The sequence below is a fragment of the Haliaeetus leucocephalus genome, unplaced genomic scaffold (genome assembly GCF_000737465.1).
Source record: "Haliaeetus leucocephalus isolate CR32 unplaced genomic scaffold, Haliaeetus_leucocephalus-4.0 Scaffold889, whole genome shotgun sequence".
NCBI classification, from domain to species: domain Eukaryota; kingdom Metazoa; phylum Chordata; class Aves; order Accipitriformes; family Accipitridae; genus Haliaeetus; species Haliaeetus leucocephalus.
The window spans coordinates 4,320,740-4,346,921 of record NW_010973325.1 but is presented as its reverse complement, the minus strand read 5'-3'; the positions used below and the strand labels follow the sequence as shown (position 1 = coordinate 4,346,921).

At 39.8% G+C, this 26,182-nt stretch overlaps 2 protein-coding genes across 7 annotated transcripts; one reads left to right on the top strand and one right to left on the bottom strand.

Annotated features, from left to right (window-relative positions):
* On the bottom strand, window positions 1-15,873 carry CEP76 (centrosomal protein 76kDa). Of its 3 annotated transcripts, none has more exons than XM_010583315.1 (12): window positions 15,764-15,873; window positions 14,498-14,653; window positions 14,076-14,157; window positions 13,486-13,710; window positions 12,207-12,392; window positions 9,225-9,322; window positions 8,417-8,545; window positions 5,525-5,716; window positions 3,434-3,600; window positions 2,172-2,505; window positions 760-977; window positions 1-295 (listed from the first exon to the last, which is right to left on the bottom strand). In XM_010583315.1, the coding sequence occupies exons 1-12, from the start codon at window positions 15,824-15,826 to the stop codon at window positions 157-159; spliced, it is 1,989 nt and encodes a 662-aa protein (XP_010581617.1). In that variant the 5' UTR covers window positions 15,827-15,873; the 3' UTR covers window positions 1-156. The 3 variants fall into 3 exon arrangements, with proteins under 3 accessions (XP_010581617.1, XP_010581618.1, XP_010581619.1); XM_010583316.1 differs by lacking the exon at window positions 15,764-15,873 and adding an exon at window positions 15,040-15,127; XM_010583317.1 differs by lacking the exon at window positions 1-295 and having other exon boundaries at window positions 842-922.
* On the top strand, window positions 11,389-24,475 carry PSMG2 (proteasome (prosome, macropain) assembly chaperone 2). 4 transcript variants are annotated; one of them, XM_010583321.1, is made up of 8 exons: window positions 11,389-11,400; window positions 16,643-16,773; window positions 17,406-17,577; window positions 18,384-18,442; window positions 19,303-19,421; window positions 20,761-20,934; window positions 22,146-22,266; window positions 22,692-23,041. In XM_010583321.1, exons 2-8 carry the CDS (start codon window positions 16,735-16,737, stop codon window positions 22,782-22,784), a joined length of 777 nt encoding a protein of 258 aa, XP_010581623.1. In that variant the 5' UTR covers window positions 11,389-11,400; window positions 16,643-16,734; the 3' UTR covers window positions 22,785-23,041. The 4 variants fall into 4 exon arrangements, 3 of the variants coding, with proteins under 3 accessions (XP_010581623.1, XP_010581621.1, XP_010581622.1); XR_775377.1 differs by lacking the exons at window positions 11,389-11,400; window positions 16,643-16,773 and adding exons at window positions 15,963-16,072; window positions 24,174-24,475 and having other exon boundaries at window positions 22,692-22,840; XM_010583319.1 differs by lacking the exons at window positions 11,389-11,400; window positions 16,643-16,773 and adding an exon at window positions 15,963-16,072.
* Window positions 24,476-26,182: the final 1,707 nt, after the last annotated feature.

The following is a 26,182-nucleotide window of genomic DNA, read 5'->3' as shown; positions in this document are numbered from 1 at the left end:
AATACACACACTGTGGTATTCAAAATCAGTGGCATTTATATAAAATACGATATTAGTTTTTAATTGCATAATTTTATACCCACATACATTATTTTGCAGATCTAAGGGTCTGAACGATTTTGGGTTTTGGTTTTTGGTTTTGTTTTTTTTTTTTTTTCAAAGGACAGAGCGGTATTTACAAGCAAACATGATCCAAACAGCACATGCAGATTCAGGGTATGCAAACACTCGTACACGAACTGCAAGGCGCACTTGGTCTCCCCTACAACAGATTATTTCTTCACAAAAAGGAGACCTATATGACAAAAAGAAAAACAAGAATAACACATATTACTAAGCTAATTTTAAAATTTTCAATTACATACGTGCAATTTTTTTAAGTGTGACTAATGCTTACATAACAATGAGTGCCATGAGTCTGTCATTACAAATAATAATATTGCTCTCTAGTGCAGGGGCTGTTGCCTTGGAGGAAAACAAGACCACTACTGATCATTTTTAACAAGTGCAGAGAAATTAACTCCTCATTCTTTAATTTAACCCATGAGCAGTCTATCATCACTGAACTCACCAATGTAACATAAAAGTTCTGCACCCCATGACCACTTATGTATACCGCACAACTCTTCTTCCACTTGTAATTTAAGGAAATTCATCTTCTTTAAATGTCATTATCAAAAATAACCGAGCTGCAATTCATAATTAAGTATTCCTATTTGGTTTTAATATATATATATATATTTTTACATTTAGACCTACCGAAGACATGTGGCAAATGCTCTCCTGGCATTTCTGTAAACAAAATGGATAGGAAACCCTTTAAAAGTGTGGCCATCAGGTACCGCTCTTCTTACAGCATCTTGAAACTCTTCGTTTCCTGCAGATATACTTGTTGTACGTTCGAGCTCATAGGCTGCTAATGCTGGTGACAACAGATAGGATAGATGGTCATCCCAAACAGTGGAAAGGCCAAGATCCTGTGAGGCAAGTCACAGAATGATGACAACTGCACAGAATGAACATTAGGATATGACTAAGCTTGCATACTGTATAGATTCAAATAAACCCATGACAAATCTTTAATTTGTAGTTAATGGAAGGGAACCCATGAAGCAATAAGATTTGTATATTGACACACACCAACTGGAAGAATCAACCACCACCAATAAAACACCGAACATTTAGCAAGAAATTAAGTTAGATTACTAGACTAAAACAAGATGAACAGAGTTAAAACTAGATGTTTTAGCTACAGTATCTCTGCATGAAACGTAAGACGACGGTGCATAAATACACAGCAAAAATACAGGAAAGATCAACTAAGATTCATTTTTCTAATGTCTCTCATGGAAACCCACTTCTGAAAAAAACAATGCGCAACAGCTCCCCAAAACACGTACACATGTACATGGCACCTTCCTCCTATCATCCCACAAACGCAAAGAAGCAGGAAAGTCTACTGCGTATGTATTCAACATTGCATGAGACTCATACGCCGAGAATTACTTGCCACCCCAAAGGTTGAGCATTGTGTGGGGAGATAAAAACAAAAACAACCAAAAAACCCCATTAAAAACAGACAAAAGCTAATGGGGATTTAAAATATCATCTCCTTCATATCCAGCACAGGAAGAATCGTTTCTGGCACAACACGTCTTGTAAAAATCCTGATAAAGGACGAAACTAACTTCTAGAAACACCTTCTGATTTTGTAAGCAGTCAGAGTAAGATCATGAAAGCTGAAAGCCTGCTTTTATCTAAGGACCAAAAACATTTGTAAAGGATAGGCAAAGCCCGCTAACAACCAGGTCTGATCTTCCTAGCTCTTTTACAGACCACTCATAGGTAGCCTGCAGGTGCCAGTAAGCTGATGATCACAGACCTAGAACGAGAGGCAAAGGCAGGGTGGGGGGAAGGAGCCCACACACAAGGCTATGAATCATCACTGCAAATAGTAAGTATGATGTCTGAACTAGCTCAGTACAGCCTTTACAAATAATTTCTCAGTTATTTCACTTTTCATATACTGCATTTCTGCAAAAGCTGATGGAAAACATGTTGCAAAGATACAAGTATGTGAACTAACAAATGGCTATCCAAAACAAGTATGCAGTAAAAACATGCACCTTTATTACCACAACAGATCAATGACAATCTTTAAATAGTATTACCTTTCTGTGTTCAGAGACCAATATTCTCAGCTGCAATTCTATCTCATTGCTTGTTACCGCAGCATCTATTGTGGAAGCACACAGAGGAGGAAAAGGGGGAACTGAAGATGTTGTTCCAGGGGAACATACAGATTTTATTGCTTCTCCACTCATTGGTTTCCATTTAGATTCATCATGTAGGTCAAACACGCAGACCTCCACAGCATCAGAGGGCTGACAATTTCCAAAGAACTTCTGGTGGTTGAAGATACAACCTATTGTGCGGTAAGGATACAGTGGCTTGGGTTGTTCAACTAGTGGAGGGTCATCAGGGTTGATAGGTCTGTGGATGTACCTAATCAAAAACATTCAATTTCTTATTAATACACCTTATTTCAAGGGAAGGTAAAAATATTTAGATGGGACAGATATACGCCATTCCTCCTTTTAAAAATATATGCTAAGTTTGTTAACATTTCCCCCCCGCCCTAAAATGGCATTAATGTATTTACAGAAAAGTAATTAAACACATTTTGGAGCCATAACATACAGTGAAATAGTGCATCACTTTTTTTTCTTTAAATCTAGAAAAATAAGCTGATTAATCAAGCAGATACTCAACAGCAATTAAAGTTTGCAACTATAACAAGATACCCATACAGTTTCCCCGCCATTCATCACATTTGGAGAAATACATCTTCAAATGCTAACCATAGGATACACAAACAGTGGCAAACCAGAATTGTTTCTTTTCAACACTGAATATAACAGATTCCAGAAGCTTTGGAATACCGAACAACTATGTGTGCCCTTCCAAAATGACTCGAGAGAGAATCTCAGAGAACTTGCAGAGATTCCTGCAGGGGAAAGAAGTAATGTAACACTGATTTCACAGGTGAAATAAGGAAAAAAATATGGGTTCCTAAACAATCATGTCAGATTTCATCTCCTCTACAAATGATAGCAGCGATAGCATCAATGGCAACCAACTGCCATGACTCAAAACAGTTACCAGCTGCCATAAGACAAAAAAGTTACTATATGGTATTAGAGCCACTGAAAACTGTATTACAAACTGTTGAAATATTTCACCTCACACTGAACCAGTTATTTTCCAAACAAAAGCAGTACACAGAAAAAAAGATTCAAAGGCAAAAGTCACCTGGATTACATGACAGTTACATGATAGGGTGTGAAGATAAAAAGCAAAAAAACATCAACAAAAATATCCCATGCAAACCCCAATATACATTGTTCAGTTTTCTTATATTCCTTTTACTCACCTATGTCCTGTTAAGCTCTCCCAAAAAGTAATTGTTCCATCAGTTCCACAGGTCATTACCCAAGTGTGGGGGACTCCTTTTGCTTTTGTTCCAACGCACACAAAGGCTTCCAATCCAAATCCAAGAAGAAGACTGCACAGAAGGTTAGCATGATCTTCACAGTCACCCTAGACAGTAAATATTAGTAAGTTGTTTTGAGTATCAGGCATGGATAAGATCTTTAAGAAAGAAAACAGTGATATTTCTCTAACCATTATTTAACGTGTCATGTTTCCCTCCTCTTTACCTAAAGCACGTATCAGAAGTCAGGATTTTAAGATTTAAACTTGACAAGTTTTAGTTTTCTGTGATAGAATAAATCCATTAAAAATACTGCTATGTTCTAATGATAGACTATTTATATTTTTTATTCAAATAGAGTGTATGATTAATACTGGAAAACATTTCTTATGATTATAAAGATACCTTCAAGCAATCCAAAACCAGAATCTATTGACCCATGAAGACAAAACCAATATTCTAATTAAACATAAAAACGTATATAAGGCAAATACCTGACGTAATACTAGAAATTACACAGTATTTTCACAGTTAGGAAATTTAGTCACTTAATAAAATGTAATTCTACTGTTATTTCACTGCCTTGAATGTGTTGTCACGCTTGGATGTGTTGTCACAGTTCAGAAATTAAACAAAGATAAAACAACCTCCCCCACAGATCTAACTATAAACCAGCTGAGAGTCATGTGTACTGCTTTTCCCTTCAGTCAGAAAAACATTTCTTTCATAAATACATCACTACCATTGACAATTCACAGAAAACAATTTCCAAATGTGATGTCTAATATTCTTTGTCTCTTAAGTTCTTTACAAATGTTAGCTGTAAAGAAGGAACAAAAAATCCTCATACAATGAAGCCTTCATAATACAAAGCACAGCATTCAGAAGAGTAAGACTCTTTAGTCAAGTACTACTTAGAATGTTGAAAATGTAAAATTCAGTGTTCTTTGATCTATTTGTTACACAGATAACACAATCTTCCCCTACCAGAATGTACAAGGGAAATATGCAGAAAAGTACATTTAAACAAGTTTTTAGTGAACCTATGTTCATTTAATAACATCATACCACTTTCCACAAGAAAAGTAATACTGGTCCAGCTGGTGTCTCAGGGGCTAAATTCAGCTATTTTCTATACAGCTTTCCACTTCCGCCTTGGAGGACACCCTTTCTGTGTGCCTCCAAACAACAGTCCTCAAACTCAAAGTTGCTATCATCATCTCCAACTGAAAGCCAGTGGGTAGCCAGTGGTGCCTTTATATGGTACCTATGCATGATGTGATATTCAGAGACAACAGCTAATGCCTGTTCTGTGTGGTCTTTGATAGAGGTCTAAAATTTGGGATACAGCTCCTGCTGCCAAGAACACATCTTTTTAATACAAACACATCAGTGATGATTATTTTTGGATGCAGAAGTACCTCTGTAGCAATGAAAAGCACCGACCACTCCAAAGAAGTATTAAAAGGGATCACTATTACTTTTATTGGTACAACAGAAGAGCTATAATCCAGAATGAGTTACAATTTGTTTTATTTATTACAGTTTTATGATACAACCTTCAGATCACCAAGAACTATGCTGAAACTTTTAGTGGAAATCCCTGTCTTGCACAAATGGAATGTAAAGACTGTCAGTATATTTTAGCCCATCTAAAAAACCCAGTTTTTCAAAAGAGACTTTTTCAACCGTTCCTGGATTAGTCCAGAATTTAAACTAGTGTCCTGCACACTAGCAGGGATTCATTGAATAATTATATGGGATCTTAGAAAAGCAAATGAAGAAAAGCAAGCTCACTGTGAAACAGATGTATTGACAAAGGGACCCCAACAATAGCAGTAAAGAAAGTCTGCTCCAAAGCCTTCTTGTCTGCTATTTAACACGTTTCTCTTTAAAAAGATCTTAAATTATTGTAACAGAATTCCCCAAATATGATTTAATCCATGTATTTGCAGCCTCTTTTAAATTACTGACTTCAGTTAGAATACGATACCAACTCTGTTCTGTCACACAATGACTATTTTCACATACCTGGTTTCTACATAAAAAAGCAAGAAGGGTGCACCACTGTTCTTGTTTGCCACCACCTCCTCCGATGACAGGAGCTCTTTCATAACCCAGGACACTGACAAATCGTGCTGCTTGTCTAGGTGTGTCTAGTAACCGGCCTGCTCGAAGTGGTCTGATATATGAACATACTGGACGGTTTACTCCATTTTCATCCTGAACATATAAAACATGGTTATTTGCCAGCCATGCAAATATCACAAAAAATTCATCATAACTTAGACTGTCTTCTTTGCAATGGGATTTATTCTCCCTGAAATAAACATCACTCAAAAACATTAAGACACAAAAATACTTCTAGAATTAAGACACAAGGCCATTAAGGCAACTCATTCAAAGACATTACAGCTAGACTCTTCTGCTGGCTCTGTCACTCATAGGAGATTCTGGACTAAAGATCTGAACACCTGGAACAGCACATGCTGCAATTCATTTTCTTAAACGGGCGAGGAACTGTTCATGCTCCACCCACTATCAATTTTTACATTATCACCAAGCAAAAAACCAAACCAGAACAAATACACACACACCCCAAAACCAAAAAGAAACCCCCAAAACAACCCCCCAAAACATTAAACACTCAGCAGATTTTAGAGTTTAAAAGGTGTCTATTGGCTTCTGAATTTGAATACTCTACCTCTTGTTGTAACACCAAAAAGCAGTTAAAATTTACTCACAACGAAGTAACTAGATCTCTATAAATTAAGAGAGTAATAACATGAAGAATTTTCATGGAAAAATGAAAAAAATAAGATGACTAGGAAAAGGTCCATTTTATCACATGCTGCAGGGAAATACTATGACTACCAACTATTAAAACTATTTCAAGAAGTACAGAACTCTTCTTTTCCTCACTGGGCTAAATTGGTACTTTTATGTTCATATATTTTAAAAAGGGATCAAAGCCTTTTAAATCTCTGCAGCTTCAGGAAATTATGGTCTCATATTTTTACTATATCACATATTGCCCTCGTTAAGGTTTTGCCATGCTTTTCCAGCAAGCTGGTATAAGAAAAGCAGCATTTATTTGAAGCTGACTGGAATCCTGTTGAAAATTATTTCACAGCCTGAAAGCAATCAAAAAAATCACAGGCAGGATTCATTATTTAATATAGTTTTATATACGTAATGCATGCTTCTGCATTACACGTATGAAACTAGATGATAACTAAATTATCAAACAATTCCGATAATCTCATTTCTCTTCCCAGAAATGAGAAAGGCCATTAAGAGCAGTTTTACTAACATTTGCTATGGCCAGCGGGAGACTCAAGATATACTCTCTATAGGTACTAGCAGGGGGCCTAGTTCCTATAGCATTCTGAGGGCTGCCAGTTTCTATACTGGTCTGTAACAAAGAACTTAGTCCTCTGATCCCATCCACAAACCCTTCCCCCTCCAACTTTCTTCCCAACCCTACTGTAGCTTTCTGGGTGCAGAAAGTAGAATACCATTAATTCACGCGTTGCTTTATTCTCAAACTAGGACAAGTCCCATTTTTACCTCATGTCCCCAGCCAAACTCCCAGTTCCGTAATTCCCTATTTAATTATATGTTTCTCTACATACCCTGCCCTGAAACCCCATACAAGCCTTTGTATGGGGTCTGGTTGGAATGGAGTTAATTTTCTTGAGAGCAGTCCCTACAGTGCCATGTTTTATATTTGTGACCAAAACAATGTTGATAACACACCAGTGTTTTAGCTGTTCCTGAGCAGTGCTTGCACAGTGTCAGTGACTTCTCTGTTTCTCACTTGGCCCCTGCACGGAGTAGTTTCAGGGTGGGCAAAAGGCTGGGAGGGGACACAGCCAGGACAGCTGACCCGAACTGACCAAAGGGATGTTCTGTGCCATACAGTGTCACATTCAGCAACAAAACTGGTGGAGAATTGACTTCTTCTAAACATGCTCCTGCTTGGAGACTAGCTGGGCATCAGCCTTCTGGTGGGAGGTGGTGAGTGATTGTCTTTGCATCACTTCCCCCCCCCCTCCTTTCTTTCTTTCCTTCACTTATTAAGCCATCTTTATCTCAACCCATGAGTTTTATCTCGCTTTTGCCCCTTCTATTCCCTCCCCTATCCTGCTGGGGTGGAGTGAGTGAGTGACTGGGTAGGGGCTCAGCGTGCTGGCTGGGATTTGTAAGTTCACATCACTACTGAACACTCACAGTACAGCCAGAATGGAAGTTGTTACTTCACTGAAGAGCAAGAGTAGGCACAGATCACGTCAGGATATTACTTTGAGATAATAAGCTACTGCACATTATCTCTGCTAGGAAAATTGCCACTATGCAGGCTAAAGTCATAGCACAAAAAATGCAAGGATCATACCACTCCTTTTACTGAGGGACAGCCTCCAAGGAGCAACTGACAGTAGTTTATTAGCCTACAATAATTATGTCCATAGCTACTGTGTGACATAAACGAGACAGATTGTTTTACAGACCACACAGAGCTCGAATATTGTGTGGATCTGTTCCAATAGATCTACTAAGTCTGCTTTTGTAACTGTTTTATCTGGTATAAAATTTGTTTGAAACAGTTTGCACAGATCACATAAGTCTTTGCCATTTGTGAGTATACACAGAAAAGACTAAACAGGCTTTACCACCTCCTACATCAGAGGTGGTTGGAGCAACCCTTCTGTCTGCATCATGCTATTAAGCTTCAATACACAAACAGAAGTTTAGTCCTTACAAATTTCATTTTTTGCATGATACACCACATGTAGCCCTGACCTGAATGTAACCACATCATAAATCCCTACAGATTCTATATAGACATACACTTCAAAATATATCAAAACATAAAAAAGATAACTTAAAGAAAGGATTGGTCTATTCATAAAATTTACAAACCTGTGCAAAAATCTTTACCAGCCTTACATTGTGTGTAGGCCTAATCTGTAGGTATTCTCTCCACCATTGCTTAGCATACACAAGAAATAACCGTTCTTTTTCTGCTGTTTTCTGACGTTCCAAAGCAAACTGCAGGTAAGAAAAACATAACTAATCACATACATGTTAATTCTAAACAGGAAAAAAAGCCCATAATCAGTAAGTACAATAACACCAAATCCTGGCATATGTAAAATAAAGCTTGATATTTAAAGTGTGCTGCACAAATGCTGAAGAATAGTATTTTTAAATGAAAATCCAGTGAACAAAAACCTCAAGTTACATTTCTTGTTTGTAGGCTCATATACCAAGCTTGACTGAAGTAGTGTTCATCTTAAGTGATGCATTTCTGTACAGAAGGATTGCTCAGCTTTTGATGTGCAGAAGAATATCTGTGTGCACCTCCAGGCCAACATCTACTGGCTTTCCAGGCAGAACAGCTGACTTGAAATTATGGTTTCAAATGGGAAAGAGAGCAAGAAAACACACACTACCTGAAGAAAATTAGGCATATTGCATCTTTCTTATTTTTCTCCTTAAAGTTTTGATAGAAGTAATTAGAAAAACGACTAAAGTAATATTTCAAATAATATTTAGTATAAACAAAGTCGTTCAAAAAAACATAATTATATTTCAATTTAATAGAAAAAAAAAGAAGTATCAAACATTCAAAAACCCACAGCTCTCAACATCTACAAGTAATTCTATACTGCGCTCCCGCCCTTCCCCCCAATAAAAAAGTAAGTCAGCTCTCCCAGAAATTACTTACTTGAGTATTAGTTATTTCTGGAGACAGTGTTTTATTAAGCTGTGGATACATTTCCAGTCTGATATTTAAAACACCAACAGAAACCTTTGATTCTGTACCTTTGAACCAAAATAAATTTTGATCAGTTCTCTCAAATTCAGTTTACTTAGGACATTTCAGCCAGACAGGAGCAAATAGTTAAAATAAATATGTTGGCTATCTAATCACAAAAAATAACTAAACTTCTTTAAATATAGGCAAAATAAGCATCTTTATTTACATTTCAAACTCAAACGAGGCTCCAAGAAACCATAATCTGGCCAAAAAAGCAGACCTCTAGATCTGAGATAGTGATCTAAGGCCCTCTTTGCAGCCAGTACCAGGATGTATGAGATGAATGGCATTCTAGAAACATCTAGAATAGGCACCTAAAATAGAGTAGGAGATTCACACACTGTAGAAGTGCCTATTCCACTGATCATGCATGTAGCTCAAATTTAAGTAGTCAGAAATAAGTGAAGTTAATCTTTCCCAAGAAACAGTTTATTATGAAGGACCCAGATTTTTGATAGATTAATCAACTTCAAAAAAAAACCCCACACAACAAACAAACGAACCACAAAACCCCACAAACATAATGTTGTTGCATAATGCTGAAAAATTTAGTATTACCTAAAGAACAAGAAGCATTACAAAACAACAGAGAGATAGGATTATAAATTATACAAGTAACAGAAGCCACACATAGTAGTTTGTCTATTTATCTGAGATGGCAGCATGCTTTGATGTTCTTGATGCATTTTTTTACAATGACAAGACTTTTGAAGAGGAGAAAAAGCACCGGATTTACTGGATTGATACTTTATTACTTGGAAAAAAGATAATGATAATTAGATTTAACTCCTCCCATCACCCATTTGAATATTAAACTCGACTTATTTGTTACGCATTTCCAAGTCACTACACATAAAAAGCTCTTCATTTGAGAGACTATCCAAACCCACATTGCTTACTAAAGATTTGCCAATGCCAGCATTTTCAGAAGGAAATGAAGCTAATGAACACATTAGCAAATAAGCTTACTAGATTTGTATTTGCTGGATAAAACACTGCACCAAATCACACCCCCTCACCCCACCCTAAAAAGCAGCCAGAAGTGATGACAATCAGGAATAACTTACATAGTATATCCAACCTCCAATATATTTTGAAGGTATAATTTAACTCTTTTGAAACTATCAAGAACTGCTCACCTACCTAACAGGTAGAGAAACTGCAATAAAGAATACTCAAATGACTCAGCAGCTACTAGTTGACCAAACTCTGGGATAGCTAGCGTAGCAAGTCATGACAGGTTGAGTCCTAGATCTAGTCTTTATCCACTAAATTGTAATATCCTAAAAGCTTAGGAGTTCAGCGGAGTGGGGACAAGTGATAAAAATACACATATATACTACCTGCTAAGCAACTAAACAAAGCTCGTCAGCCCTTCTGTCAAAAAATATGCTTCCAGATACTGGAACAAAAGGCAGCACAGCAGAGATCACTTTCTCTAGCAGTTGCTAGTTTGCTATGAAAGGGACACAAACTCTCTTTAGTGCACTGCTCTGATGTATTCCTGGAGATAACAGAATCATAGAATGGTTTGTGCTGGAAGGGACCTTAAAGATCACCTAGTTCCAACCCCCCTGCCAGAGGCAGGGACACCTTCCACTAGACCAGGGATGGGGCATCCACTGCCTCTCTGGGCAACCTGTCCCAGCGCCTCACCATCCTCACAATTAAGAACTTCTTCCTTACATCTAATCTAAATCTACTCTCTTTCAGGTTAATGCCATTACCCATCATCCCATCACTACATGCCCTTGTAAAAAGTCTCTCCCCAGCTTTCCTGTAGGCCCCCTTTAGGTACTGGAAGGCTGCTACAAGGTCTCCCCAGAGCCTTCTCTTCTCCAGGCTCAACAACCCCAACTCTCTCAGCCTGTCCTCACAGGAGGTGTTCCAGCCCCGTGACCATTTCTGTGGCCCTCCTCTGGACTCCCTTGAGCAGGTCCATGTCCTTCTTATGTTGGGGGCCCCAGAGCTGAACACAGTACTGCAGGTGGGGTCTCACCAGAGCATAGCAGAGGGGCAAAATCACCTCCCTCGACCTGCTGGCCACGCTTCTTTTGATGTGGCCCAGGATACAGTTGGCTTTGTGGGCTGTGAGCACACATTGCTGGCTCAGATTCAGTTTTTCATCCACTAATACCCCCAAGTCCTTCTCTGCAGGGCTGCTCTCAACCCACTCATATCACCCAGCCTGCATTTGTGCTTGGGATTGCTCTGACCCAGGTGCAGGACCTTGCACTTGGCTTTGTTGAACTTCAGGAGGTTTGCACAGGCCCACCTCTCAAGTCTGTCAAAGTCCCTCTGGATGGCATCCCTCCTCCGGCATGTCGACTGCACTACATAGCTTGGCATTGTCAGCAAACTTGCTGAGGCTGCACTCAATCCTGCTGTCCATGTCACCAACAAAGATGTTAAACAGCACCGGTCCCAATACCGACCCCTGAGGAACACCACTCATTGCTGGTCTCCACTCGGACATTGAGCCGTTGACCGCAACTCTTTGAGCGTGACCATCCAGCCAATTCCTTATCCACTGAGTGGTCCATCCATCAAATCCATGTCACAACCATGAATTGGTAGATTTTTGGTTGGTTGGTTTGTTTTTGATAACTTAGCCAGATTTTGCAGAAAATCAAGTGGGAGTTGATCTGGGAAGTGGGAGTTCCCAGACATGGGGGCCATTACTACGCACGATCTGGAATACACATTTTTAGTACTTTGGTAACAGAAAAATCTGACCATTAGTCTCCTCCACATTTTCTAATGATACCTTATAGTAATTTGTGAGTCGAACTAAAATTAAACTACACCATAAATACTGCCTTAAGCTTATAAGCAAGCTCAGTACTCAATATCTCAAGTCATCATTACAGTGTTATTATTTATCCTTACCCACACCCAGGAGTTCAACAGCAACGTTTGTTATGCCATTCTCTGCAGCCAAGACAGATCGCCACTCCAAGAAATAGGATGCTACTAGCGTTGTCTCACCAAATGTGTCTGTTTTGATCAGAACCATATGCACTGGATCACATATAGATAACACAGTGGTTGCATCCACCATTTTACTTCCATCACCTGCCATTATTCAACCAAGATAAGACAGCAAAAAAATATTACCATCCCAAGTCCTCCTCAAAATTAAAAAAAATTATGCATTTACATTAATTGCATGCATAGCATTTTAAGAAACATCTCATGTACAGAAGTGTAAGCAATGATCCCATCTTAAAATCAAACTCAGTCTAGGACAGAGCTACAGAAAGATTACAGTTGATTTACAGTGGAGATAAAAAGATTCCTATAGTTGAGTACTCCAATGTAACTGGTTCACTGCACAAAAATTAAAATGGAACAAGCATTTAGGAAAATAAAGAATATTAAAGCACCATTAAGTAAAAGAAATTGAAAAATATTATTTTATTAAGTTGGAATGCATCAGGTCAGCTTACTATACATCAGTTTTTAGGAAACAACTTTCTCTGTAGTTAAGCTTGATCCTATGATATAGGGTCTGCTCCATGAGCCTAAGCAGAATTAACAAATTCTGGTTTTCTTTGAATTTGTGTTATATTCACTCCCTTCCCAAAGTCCAACTACAATAGCTCTGGCTTTCTCTCTGTTCCCTGATATTCCATAAGCCACCCTGGATTTCTACAGAATTCAGACAATATCCAGAAGCCTTTTCATAACATACTTAGCTCTTATCATGTTCCTTGGCTACCAACAGAAGAATGGTAATACAGGTTATGGATAACTGACTCTTCTGCAGGTGTTTGCCAACTGGTAGGCAAACTGAAATTACACTGAAGTTTTTCCTTCCATATGATGACAAATTTACATTTCCCTTATTCACCTGTCAGCACAAAGTTCATGAAAATCACAGCCACCTTAGTATCTCTTACCATCTCTGAGACTATCATCTCACTGTCAATTATGGTTAAAGTCGGTCAACTTCAAAAATTATTTTAGAATGGAGTAGAAGGAAAAGAAGCCAGAGTAGAGAAAGATCTACAAGTGGTGTAACTTAATACAGTAATCAGTTTCCTTAGGAAAACATGATAAAAAATAGGAAGGAAAGCCACTAAATAATATCAAACATACTTCACAATAACTCTGAAGTCAGAAAAAAACCCAATAGCATCAGCTTTAAACACACAATGTTCCTTACCTAGGCTACCCTTGTGTACTTCAAGTAAAAAACCATCATGAAAATCTGGCTCACAGGCACAGGGTACAGGTTTAGAACGGAAGCGCTGATTTCGAAAATGTAAACACAGAGTGAAGGTAGAAGAGATTTGGCCAGGCAGAGGCTCCGGTTCCTGAAGATGCTCCAGAAAAGCTTTTCCACCCAAAACCTGAAGGTAAAGATACCTCCGTGTTGGGTCAATGTTAGCTGTAAAGCGTAGCAATAAAAATGAAGAGACTACAAACAGATCTTAGGAAGCATGTTAAATATCCGTTAACTAACAGGAGACTAGAAAAAAAACCAACTTTTTTGAAACAAATGCTTAGGAGAAAGTGATTTTAAAATTTATGGAAGTTATCTTAATGTAAAATAAATGAATTTTTTTAAGAAGTCACATTTTATGTGACACTAATTTCTGCTGCTTACATGAATTTACTTCCTGTAGACAAGCAGGAAACACATCCACCTTTATGCCAGTTCATACTGGATTACTCATTCAGAGTTCAAAAATCACAGACTTCAAATTTCTCTCAAAACTATGATCCAAATATTAAAATAAACAAGCAACATACTTCTTTTCAAAACTGGTGGTTCTCTGGCAACAAAATGTGTTGATGGTTTTGGAGCTGAAGTCCTCTCCTTTTCATTCACATCCTGGAATTACAATTAAGACCTTTTAATGCACCAAGGGATGCCACAGTGCTCTTACTGCACTCTTCTAAAAATTAAAGAATCCTCCATTTCAACTGAATGCCATTCCTTGGGTATGCTCCCGCCTAGTACTTGAGATGTTACGAAACTGAACAAATACTTTCAATGCAGTATTATCATTAAACCAATTTTAGCATATGCATTAAGCTGTTCTGCTCCTAATATGTCACAAATCAGTAAAGCCATAACAAACCTCTGGAAGTAACGAGGTTTTGCTTTATCAAAACACCAAGTCAGTAAGAGGAATAAGCAAAAACATTTTCATTCTTCAGAAGCTACTTACAGTTACAAATTTAAGTTCCTTCATAACATCATCAATGATTCCTCGTTGTCTTAAGGCTTTTATCAGATCTTCTGTGGATAACTGCTGATGCTCAGGTGCTAACTCTTCACGTATAGTCTCAGCAAGAACTTCTCTTATCCTGCCATGGACATCCATCTAAAAGAAAATTCATTATATGCTACAAATACAAGCTCTTTATATTGTAGAAGCTATGACTAATCAGTCACTCTATAAGACTAAAGGTATTCTCCTAGGAACACAGAAATAACTATACCAAAATATTAATCTTTTCAGAACTAATCAAATGAGTCACTATCTCACCAAAGCAGCTCTACCAGTTAAAAAAACCACAAGTATACCAAACATGAGCATTTTCACTGCTTTTGGCAGCATCCCCTGCTTTGAACCTCCCTCCTTACAAAAAGGTCCGCAAATCCATCTGTTATAAAATGCTCACTGTTTTAATTTATCGTCTCCCTCAAAATTCAAACTTTTGATAATAGTTTCTTAATTTTTAAGGGGAAAAGTACACCTTTATATACTTGTAGGTAAGTCACAAAGTAGTAAATCTCGATTGCAAGCTTCCCCTACGCGCAAAGGGAAGTCACAATTTCTGTCCTTCCCCTCAGCTGTGAAACTGCGTGGATGTGTAAAGCTGCTGATCAGCCGGGAAGGCTGTTAAGGCCACGCAGCCGCTGGGACCCGAAATACCTGGCGATACACGAGTTAAAGCATTCCATCTACTTCCCCCTCAGTTCAAGGCACAGCCCAGGGAACCCGGCTCAGAGAGCCCCAGCCTCGGGGTGCTGACGCCGCCGCTCAGCCCGCCAGGTCCCCTCCCCGTCTCCTCAGAACGGGACACCGAGTGAGAGAGCAGCAACGGGGGGAGGCAGGACGGCAGGGGCCTCGGCTCCCTCCCTCCCTCCGCAGCCCAGGAACGAGGGGAGGAGGGCGAGAAGCGGAGGCGGTCGGTGGACGGCGGGGAAAAGGCCGCGGGCCGAGGCAGCCATTAGAGGAGAGCGCGGACGGCTGCAAACGCCCCTAAGGCAAAACGGCGCCTGGAAACCATCTGGAGCGGCTGTGGTGGGAAAAACAAAGCAGGGCGAGGGAGCGGGCGCGGAGCGAGCGGGCTGCGTGCCCTGCCGCCACCTCAGCGGGCACTACTGTCACCAAGGGCCGGGGTCCGCAGCGCCGACGCGGGAGGGAGCAAAGCCCCCCCCTCCGTCCCCGGCAGGAGAAGTCGCTCCACCGCGAAGACGCCCCCACCTTAACCAGCTGCTGGTGAATGATCTGCTTCAGCTCGGAGGCTTTCTCCGGCGGCAGCGACATGGCGGCAGCGCAGGAGAACGAACCGCGACGCTTCCCGCCGCCGGAGGAGCGGGGGCGCGCCGCGCGGGAGGCCCCGCCCCCAACCGCCGTCCACGACGGCGCGAGGCGGGCGCTGACGGCCGTTCCTGCCCGCCCCGCTGAGGAGAGCGGCGCAGCGGCCGTTCTTTCGCGGCCGGCATGTTTGTTCCTTGCGGCCGTGGCGGCGGCTCCGCCGGCTCCGACTTTAAAGGCTTCACTCTGCTCATGGTAAGTCGCGCTCCTGCTAACCCCGCCCTCCCTCCCGCCCTCGGTGGGCTTCAGGGGGTGCTGCCCCAACGGGGGCGCTCCGCAGCGGGCGAGAGGGGCAGGCCGCTTCTCGGGGCCCCGGCGCGGAGGGCTTCTCTCTGTTCTGTGCGGCGCGGGCAGGGGCTTGTCTGCCCGGCTCGCCCGCGCCTGTGGGGCAGGAGGGCCGGGGCGCTTTGGTCTTTCTCTCTCCTCCGGCCGGGGGCCGGCCCTGGGTGCTCGGCCGCCGGAAGGCGGAGAGGCGCCGGGCGGGCGGTTGCGTACATCTGCCGGATGTTTTGCTGAGTGAGAGAGGATTTGCAGGCGTCCTTCCCAGAGCCGTTTCCAGCAAAGCTTGGTGCGGTCTCTCCCGTTTCCGTCAACGTCTCCCTCCTCACCCCCCCGCCCCCCCCGTGTTTTTTGCTCCTGTCAAGCCAGTGGGTCCCTTTAGGGTATTACTTAAAGGTAGCCTTATCACCTTGCGTGAGGGCTGCGCGGCCCGCGATGACTCTGCAGGCTGCACGGGAAGTCGTTCCCCATCAGCTGCCTAGCCAGAGGAAATAGACCTCGGCTGGTTTCTGTGTCTGGGAGTAACAGTTGGCTGCTGGATGCCAGCCGGTTGGTCATGACGCTCTGTCAGTGCTGCTATGTCCTCTTTCACCGCGAGCTCATCAGCGTCAAATTCGGTGTGTTGCTGCAGCCGGTGGCAGCAGCAATTCGTAGACACAGACTTGCCTATAAATTACAGGGAAGCAAGCGAAAATTTTACTGTTTTCTTCCTGTAGCAGTTTCTGTAGAAGGACACAAGCTCTTGATTTTTGGTGCCATCAGATTAGGCCGGTATCAGCCCCGATTGGTGATAACTGGTGGTAATTCCTATAAAATGAATCTAAGATGACCCTTAGCGGTTTTGTCCTGAAAAGATGAAGAACAGTCTACTCTTGTAGATGAGCCAAGCTGAGATATACAGGTTTAATATGTAATATTAACTTTACCATTAGGTGTCACGTCAGGCCTGCCAATCTCGGCCTTAGTCATCAGAGTGACACTTATCTACTCTGTATCCAAAAAAAAAGAGAGGGAGGAGACAAGTTTCCAAGCCTTTAAGTTTATAGTGAGACAGGATTATTCACAGAAATGGTCAGGATGTTTTTGTGGGACAGGGACCAATGCCTGTATTAGTAATCTGTTAAGAAGTAGAAATTACTTTAGAAATTATGTTTGACCAGAATTTAAGTAATTTAAACTTTCACTATTTGAAGAGCATCTTGTATCGTCCATAAAACACACTGTAATTCAGTTACTTCTGTTACTTCAGCCAGCAGTGTCAGTGGGAAATGTTGGTCAACTGGCAATAGATCTAGTGATTTCCACGCTTGACATGACTAAAGTTGGTTACTTTTACACTGATTGCCTGGTGCCAATGGTTGGAAATAATCCATATGCAACAGCAGAAGAAAATTCAATGGAGCTGAGTATAAATGCTGAAGGTGGGTATTGAACGCTGAATGCATTTGCAAGCTGCATACGGTGTAAGAATGTCACATTTACTTTTTTTGTTGTTGTTACATTTTGCTTATGTGAACAATGTTTAAACTAAGGTCAGTAATAACCACTTCAGTAACTTACAGGTAAGAACGTATTTACGCTTCACGGAGGAAACTGTTACTATTGTTATTTTGGATAACAAGTTTGACATATGGAACCAGTAAGAAATGATGAATTTCAACCATATTATAGTGCAGCCAAAACTCTCTGTGGTTTTAAGCCATAGCAACATGCAGTGTGCACATACTTACAGTAAACTACTGGAATGCAAGCTGAATTTCTGGTGTGGAAGGATATTTATTCTCTCTTCTTCCTTCCTTTCCACCTATGTTTGCCTTTTTCCTTATGTGGTGTTTCTCCCTGTCCCCACTTCAAATTCTTAGTTTCTTTCCCTACATTGATCATTGCATTTCTTTTTTTTTTTCCCTCTTAAAACATGGAAATCTCAGAATAATCTGTCAATCTTTGCAAAGCTGCATAAAGAGATTATCTGAATCATTACAGGAGGCAGATCTTCATATATTTTTCTTCATTCAATCCTTTGAATTTAGCAAAATTAAGTCCAGTGAAGACAATGCACAACACTACGTATTTTTAACGCTGTGGATAGTGTCATGCTTTCCCATATGAATTGATAGTTGAAAGGTTTACTATCCTGAAGTTTGTAAATTGGATAAATCTGGATACTTCTAAACCCAGATCTCTTTCTTGCTTTCTTCTTACAAAACTGATTTATTTCTTCTTGTAGTGTATTCGTTACCTTCAAAGAAACTTGTAGTTCTGCAGATCAGATCACCTTTTATAAAGGTAGGTAGGTATGTTCATTGATTGTTCTTACTTCATTATTCAGTTTGAATAGTTCTGCTGTCAAATACTTTAAGTGGCCTAGCAGAAATATTTTTCTGCTTTGTGCTATAACAACTTCTGCAGTTGATACAGTTTTAGCTGACAAAAACTGACTTCTGCATTCACTGAGGGTTGGGGTTTGGTTTTTTTTTCCAAGCCCCATAACAGCCCACCTATATTGGTAGATTTTAGTGTAAATACATCTTTAGTTATTAACAGTCTTGAAAATACAAAATGGTCTGGGTTTTGTCTTTTTTTTTTTTTCTCTACATTTATTGTTTTTGTGGGTTCTTCTATTGCAATAGCTTAATATTCGGTGTCACTCCAATTTACTTATTTCATAGTGTTCTATATTCATTTAAACTGCATTCATTATGTAAAAAATGAAGAATTTAGAATTACTCATTAACTGGACAGTGGCTGTAATTTAAAATAAGCAGAATACCGTGCCAGAAAAAATTTTGTGCTGCGGTTTTTAGCAGTTCAAAGTGTGAAAAAATACTGTGTGATCCTACCATCCCATCTTACTATAAAGCTTTTTCCATTGGTATTAATGGCACACAAAACAGATGGTACTGTTGTTGTTAACATGGTGTTAATGATAATTTTTATCATTATACTTGTAGTTTTGATTAACTAAACATCCAGAGCAGTCCTCTGCTTTTTAAAAATATATCTGAAGCTGAAGTCTAAATGGATATGAAGAAAAATTAACATCACTGCTAAACATTATATTTAACACCTAGTATTGTTGGCTTTTGGCTTTTTTTTAAGGACGCAATATATTTTTCACTTTTTTTTTCTTCTTTCTTTGCATAAAGAACAAGTACAGGCCATTCTGTCAAACATTGCTTTCTTGGGTGAAAAGTAGCAAATGTGCCAGAATCGTTCTTCTGTCTAGCAGCCATGCATACCAGCGCAATGATGAGCAACTGCTTGGGTATGTTTGTGTCATTAAAAGACCTAATTAATGTTTCTCTTCTTTTTGACAAACTGACATATTTCCCTCTACTGAGTACTTCTGGCAGGGTTCTTTTGCTTGGCTGTGTACATAGATCATAAAATACTTCATATCCTATTAAAACATTATGTTATACAGGATTAGTCTCTGAACTTTGTTAGTGACTACTGTCGAAAGCACTGAGCAAATAGTAAGCTGTAAGTAAATTGGACTTGGCCTGCACTGTCAGGCAACAGAGCCTCAGTTTTAACTTCTTAATTTCCTGTGGCTGCAAGCAATGTCAGGGATTAGCTCCTAACACACAGATCACAGATTAGATTTTTAACAGTTAATTAGAATATTGGTTAGTTTCTTATCTCTTCTTCATTATTCTGCATTTTGAAGGTTTTCTTCAGTATAGTAAGTTGTCATTCTTTTTTTATAGGAAGTTATCAATTCTTATTTGCTGAGAGGCAACTGCAAGGTTCAGACTATATGTACTCTTACTAGATATTACCCCTTTAAAAAACAAGCATTACTGGCTGATTGAGGACATCATAATTGGTGATTTAACACAAACAAAAATCATTGTTTTTGCAAAAGAGCAATTGTTATCCTCAGACTATAAATGTGTAGGGCCTTATAGGAGGTTTAGGTCCATGTACGTCCCAGATAGAGTTAGCAGTGATATTTGCATACAGTTGCAGAATGGCCAGCTAACACAGAATGAAATGAGAGGGACTGACCGTTATTCGATGTAGTCGGAGTCATAAGTTGTGGTGATTTAACACACACAGGCACGTGTGTGCACCCCCGCTCCTTGCCTCAGCACCACAGAGTAACCCTCTTATAGCAGATTGACTAAAGAGTGAAGGTAGTGCATTCAGAAAACACTTAGACTTGACTGAAGCCTGCATATATTTGTAGTGGGAGCTTATTAAAAATACCATATCATGGTGAAGTCCAAGTTTACCCTAACAAATCTTAAATTAATCACCTCCTATCTGAAGGAAGAAAAAGCACATTTTATTTGTAAATCATTTTAACAACCATAAGCAGTTCTCCAATTTATGTGCTTATGTATCTGGTACTTGCCAGTCATTTGAGCCTCTAAAAAGAGGGTACCTTAGTTCTATTTGTGGCAGAAAGTTGAGTAGTTTGTACTGTTTTGAGGCCACAGACTACTTTTAAACTTTGATTTGAGGAGGAAGGGAATATCAATGCAATTCTTTATTGCAGGTGTGATGTCCTCAATGCTTGCAGCTTCCTTCTGTCACGAGTTATAACATTGGTAGTGTCTTTTATTGTCAGACTGACTGTATTCTTGATTTGTTTCTAGGACACCACTACGCTACCTACTTACACCTGATCTTGAGAAAGCAATTGGAGGCCTTATGCAGGAGCTAAGCTGGAAAGAAATGGAAAAAATAGCAGCTTACCCTGGAATAAATGATACAGAAAAAGTTCTACATATTCCTGGAGGTGGCATCACAAAACTATTATTTACTGAGAGGTGAGTTGCCCAAAGACAAGCACGGAAATGTATCAGAAGTCTTTTTTTTTTAGTACATGTGTAAAATTATCTTTTAAACCACTATGTTGTAGGAAAAGAAAGGTCCCTCTTTTCATAGAGAAGGGTTTTATAGGAATAGAACTTCTTCCAGATCAAGCCCATAATTAAGAGGGGAAAAAAAGAGGGAATTCTGCATCATAAAGTTAAAATATGATAAAAATATAAGTGAGTGGGCTAAAGGAAAATAATAAAGCCTTTACAGTTAAGATCGTGATTAATCTGGTATCTGATTTTATGCAAACCAGAATTTGTAAATAGTAAAATTCCTATACTTGTGATACTTTAACTAAAACTGTTTCCTGTGACAAATAGTTCCATCATCAGTTGTTAAAAAAAAATTCTGAGCACTAAGAAAGAGTTAAGATTTCAGGGCCAGCAAACAATTAGATGTGGGGGTTTTGTTAAAAGGTGTGTGCATCAGAAGTTGTGCTGAAAGCATGTCGGAGTTTCAAATTTTGGATAGTAGTACTCGCTCATTATGGTATAACTGTGTTTGTTAGCTCTGCAAAAGGTGTTTCTAAGTGTCAGGTGGAAAATTAACTTTTATTTTTTTAGCTATTGTTTTTGGCACCTGTCCAAACTGTTGCATCCAACAGCAGGAGTTATTAATATCGTGCTTACCTTTGTACTGACTTTGGTATGGAAACAGCATACAAATGCAAAAGAAAAGACCTCCCAGGACTTTAGGAAAAAAAACTTTAAAAAAATAATAATATTAATATCTAAATGAAAAAATGGGAATATTGTGAGTAAAGTAGTAACATGCAGCGTGCAAAACTGCTGTTTGAAATACACAGAAAGATAAGGAGTGATTGTATCAAAGGATCTGTATAAATGCCCCACCAGCACAAAAATGCAAACTAAGTATGTAAAAGAGGCCCTGAGTAACTCTTTCATGACCGAGGATTCCTGCCTCACAAAGCAAAGAACAAATTCAAGACTAAGAAAAAGAACATTAAGTGTGAAAATGCAAGCAAGGAAGTCTGGAGAGGGGAAAAAAAAAATCTATATATGCGCATACATTTTTACTTTTTGTTTGGGTTTGGTTTTTTGTAACAAGCCATATGCAGTTTGTTATTGCTCTTAATACATAAATGTAAGTGTTCTGGATTTAGACAAGAAATAGAAATGCCTGCTCATTTTTGTTGCAGCTGTTCAAAAGGAATCCAAATGGCAGTTCTTCTGAAATTCTGCTCAGAAGGGGACAACATCCCTGATGCATTTGCTCTTGTTAACTATCTTAATGAATGGCTCCAGCTAATTAAAAGCGAAGTAAGTGATGTTTGATCTAGAGTTCTTGCTTTCATATTTCCTATCTGTAATTTCCATTTTTCTTCAGCACATGAAAAATGTTACTCAGCTGAATTTTAGAAAAGTTAAAAATGTATGGCTTGGGTTCATTTTCGCCTTTGGTCATCAAGTATATGCCAAATTAAAAATACGTTTTGGTTTAAAATCTCACTGGGAATTTCCCCACCTGAAAAGCCAAACCTAAACCCCAGTCCCTTTGTTTGACAAGTGTGGGGGGGAAATTGCGTCAAGGTTTGATCAAGTTGGATCTTCCAGTACTCTTCCCTAAAGCAACCCACAATGATACTGAGACTTGAAATGCTGCCCATTATGTTAAAACATGTGCCAGAGATAGAATTACATCATTATTATTTAAAACCTAAAGAATTATTCTGTTCTTGTTGCAGAGCAACAATTCCACAGATACTTCTTCACAATGGAAAATACCAAGTTCTTGGCGCTTACTTTTTGGCAACGGTCTTCCACCTGCACTCTTCTGATCAGTTTTGAATTCTTCTGTAAGTCACACGTGCAGTCTCAAACATCCCTTGAGAAGGTGATTACATAGTCATTGCCAAGCAACAGCAGCTTAATTTGTTGTGTACATAAATTCTTTATTTAAGAAAAATTTCTTTCACAGATGTGGGTAGCTAAAGAAATTAAGGTAACTTTCACAAATTGACCAAAGAAATATGTTTTGTACAGTTGTTTAGTGAATAACTTCGGTTGAAATTTTTTCTAATAAAATATTTTTTAAAAAACCTCTTTCTTTGGTTAAGTGTTATTGCTAAGAAAAAGCCTATGGCGCACCTTCTTAATGTAGCTGAGAACTCGAGATTGACGTGCAGGCATAAATTTTTCTTATGAAGATAAAACCCTACTCTTCCATGTCAACTGTGGATCTTGGCTTTTTTTCAAAACCTTCTTGGTGATGTAAGCAAAGCTCAGGAGTGACTAGTTCTGCCTTCTTTCCCAATGCTGTTGTGGTAGCTTCAGCTGGGGAGACTGCAAGTGATATAGCAGCCTGTTCTATCTTTTCTGGTCTACTTCCACTGTGTAATTTCCATTCTGCTTCCAAGGGCTGCAGAGATGCTGACGCTAAAGCTTTCCAAGTAGATGAGCCTTCTTAGACTGACTGGAGGGTGAATACAGTGCTCTGAAATGTAGAGGAATTAAAGCATTGCCCTGATAGCAGGCAGTCTGTTATCTGTATTTTATAAGCTTAGTCTGAGACACTAGTTGTGTAATGGTACTTACACAACAATGGTACTTGTTAAAACTACATGTTCCATTTTGATCTTTTGGAAGTGCGTGGTCACCTCAGCTTACTTAACAGTAATTTTAAATCTAGAATTTTTAAGTTGGATAAGCTCCCCATTGTAACACAACGGCAAGATCCCTAAGAAAACTGAAATTAGCCCTTGGGTGTATTTTAACTTAAAAGTACCATCATGTAGTTAACTAGTAGTAGCTAGGGTGGCTTTCCTGCCCCCCTTCCCTTAAGATAGTCTTTAACAGCTTCTTAACCTTTTCATCTAAATCTTGCAATCAACTTGTGAGAAAGACAGGCAGTGGAAAGTACAAAATTATACTAAGATTTCTTGGTCTTACCCTCTGCTCTTACTCATTGGAGTGACTGACCTTTATATCCATGGTGGTCATAAGCAGTTTTCCACTACTGGCATCTCTTTTCAGCTGTTAAGAGAAAGTATGAGGCATGAAATTTAGTATTTGCAAGCAGTTAAAAGGCTTAAAGTTCTTATGATTTTATCACTGGGTGCTCTTCTAAATTCTCCACACTCTCTATAAAGTTATGATGAACTCCATGCTCAGAATTGCATCAACCTTCTCATCCCCTGAGTTTGCCCGATGTCTGCATTGTGTTGTAGTCTCCCCCTCCGGAGTGCACAGATCCTCAGAATGAGCGTGAGTTAAACTGTGGCGTCCTCCAGCTAGGAGTTTGCAGCTATGGCAACGTTATTGTTGGTTGGACAGGTGGTCTTAACCAGCAAGATACTTACTGTTATCAGAGATTCACGGTTGTAAAAATGCTTCCATAGTGCACTCTCAAAATTAGGAAGGAGCAGTCCACAAGCGGATCGCTATACTGCAGAAAAGTGTGTTCTAAATCTTGGGTTATAAGCTACTTGTTGATAGTAAGGATGAAGACTTGACCATTCCAGACAGGCCACAAACTTTGTGGTTTATTTTTTTTAATATATTGTGAAAAATAATAGACCCTGTGGCACAAAAAAAAGGTGAGATTCCCCAGAGTAGTGCTCGTTATTTGAAAATAAAAAAATCAGGATCTGAATTGGGGTATCTGCTATCTGATGTTGCAACTACAACTACTAAGCACTTAACCAAAACCATCATAACAGAGGCTAGACTGCTGCTTTCAGGCATCATCTTTGCCACAATCGGAGACATTTTCAAAACGACACAATTGCAAGGAGTTTCTTGGAGTTTAAAAACTGATGAATAGAGCAAGTCGTGAGATAGAAACATGTTTTGCAGACATAAATATATACTGACGCTATTCTTCAAGTGCTGTAAGCAAGAAAAAAGCAACAGAGCTTATTTTTTTCATCAGAAACTTAACATGGAGCAGAACGCCAAGTACAAGAAAACGCTGGGAAGCGATAATGAGCTTTCAAAACTGGCAGCAATTCCTCTTGGGTTCCTCTTCAAGTACAATACCAGCACAGCTTGTGTTGTTAGCAGAAAAGGGCAGGAAGAGGATTCTGCGCAAGGTATGCTCAGGTGAGTCGGGGGGAAGATAAAGCCTGTGCTCTTCCAAACTGAGGAAGCTGTGTTTGAACAGTAGTGCATTCAAACTGATAATTTCTTTACACTTTTATACTTGTGACCAGCAAAACATACTCTGGAGTAGAGGAGAAAAAAGACAGGGCTGAGCTTTTTTAAGCACTAAAGGATTCCTTGTAACTTTTAAAAAGTTACTATAAAGTGTATATGTAGCAAGAGGACAAATTAAGTATTGAAGGAATGAAGGATCAGACAAAAGCAATGAAGGGGGTGTCATTTGCCTCACAATATTTTTCTTAAATGAGCCATAGATGCTAAGTACCTCCTCAAGAGGCCCAGCGGAGCAAAGCCTCAAGGAGAAGGAAAAAGGGGAGCACTCAGTACTGTGACCATTTTCTGAAAGAGAAAACCCTGAAGGCTTTCCTGCTGCCTGTGGAAAAGGTACCGGTTCTGGCTCTTCCGGACCTTTCAGTCTTTATCGGGACAAGGAGGTGGCTTCTCCAGGTGCCACTGCAGCATGGGCAGCAGCTGCCCTTGGCTGCCCCTCGCCCCCGAGGGCAGGTGCTGGTGCAGGTCTGCTTCCCCCCAGCCTGCCGCTTCCACCACCTGCCCGTGGGACACGCAAATCTAACCGCTGCCCCCACCTTGCCTGCCTACCCTTCTGCATGCCAAAACCTTGCTGGAGAACAAGGCAGCAGTTTTGTCCTCCTGTTAAGATGACTAGCCCTGTGACATTTCTCTTGACGATTGAAAGAAAAAAAGAAATGGCAGCCAGCAAATCACAGGTTTTTCATTTGAAAATCTGCAAGTCTCTCCTTCCAACCCCCTTTCTTTTAAGGCTGCAGTTAGACACTCAATTGTCCTTTCTCTCAGAAGGCAGCATCTCCCCTTCCTTCACCATTTCACATACATTTTCCCAGTAGTAGTAAAGAACTGTGGCCTTGTGTAGAAATAACAGAACCAGCGCACAGGTCAGAAGTTCCTGGGCCAGTGAGCTAAGACTTCTGCTGTCACAAGGCAGCCCTCAATAAAACCCAACAAAGCTCTGGTTTTGGAACTACTGTATCTTTATCGCCTTTGCCTATTCATCAAGTTAGCCTGACATCAAATTTAGTCCAGCAGCTCAGTAGAT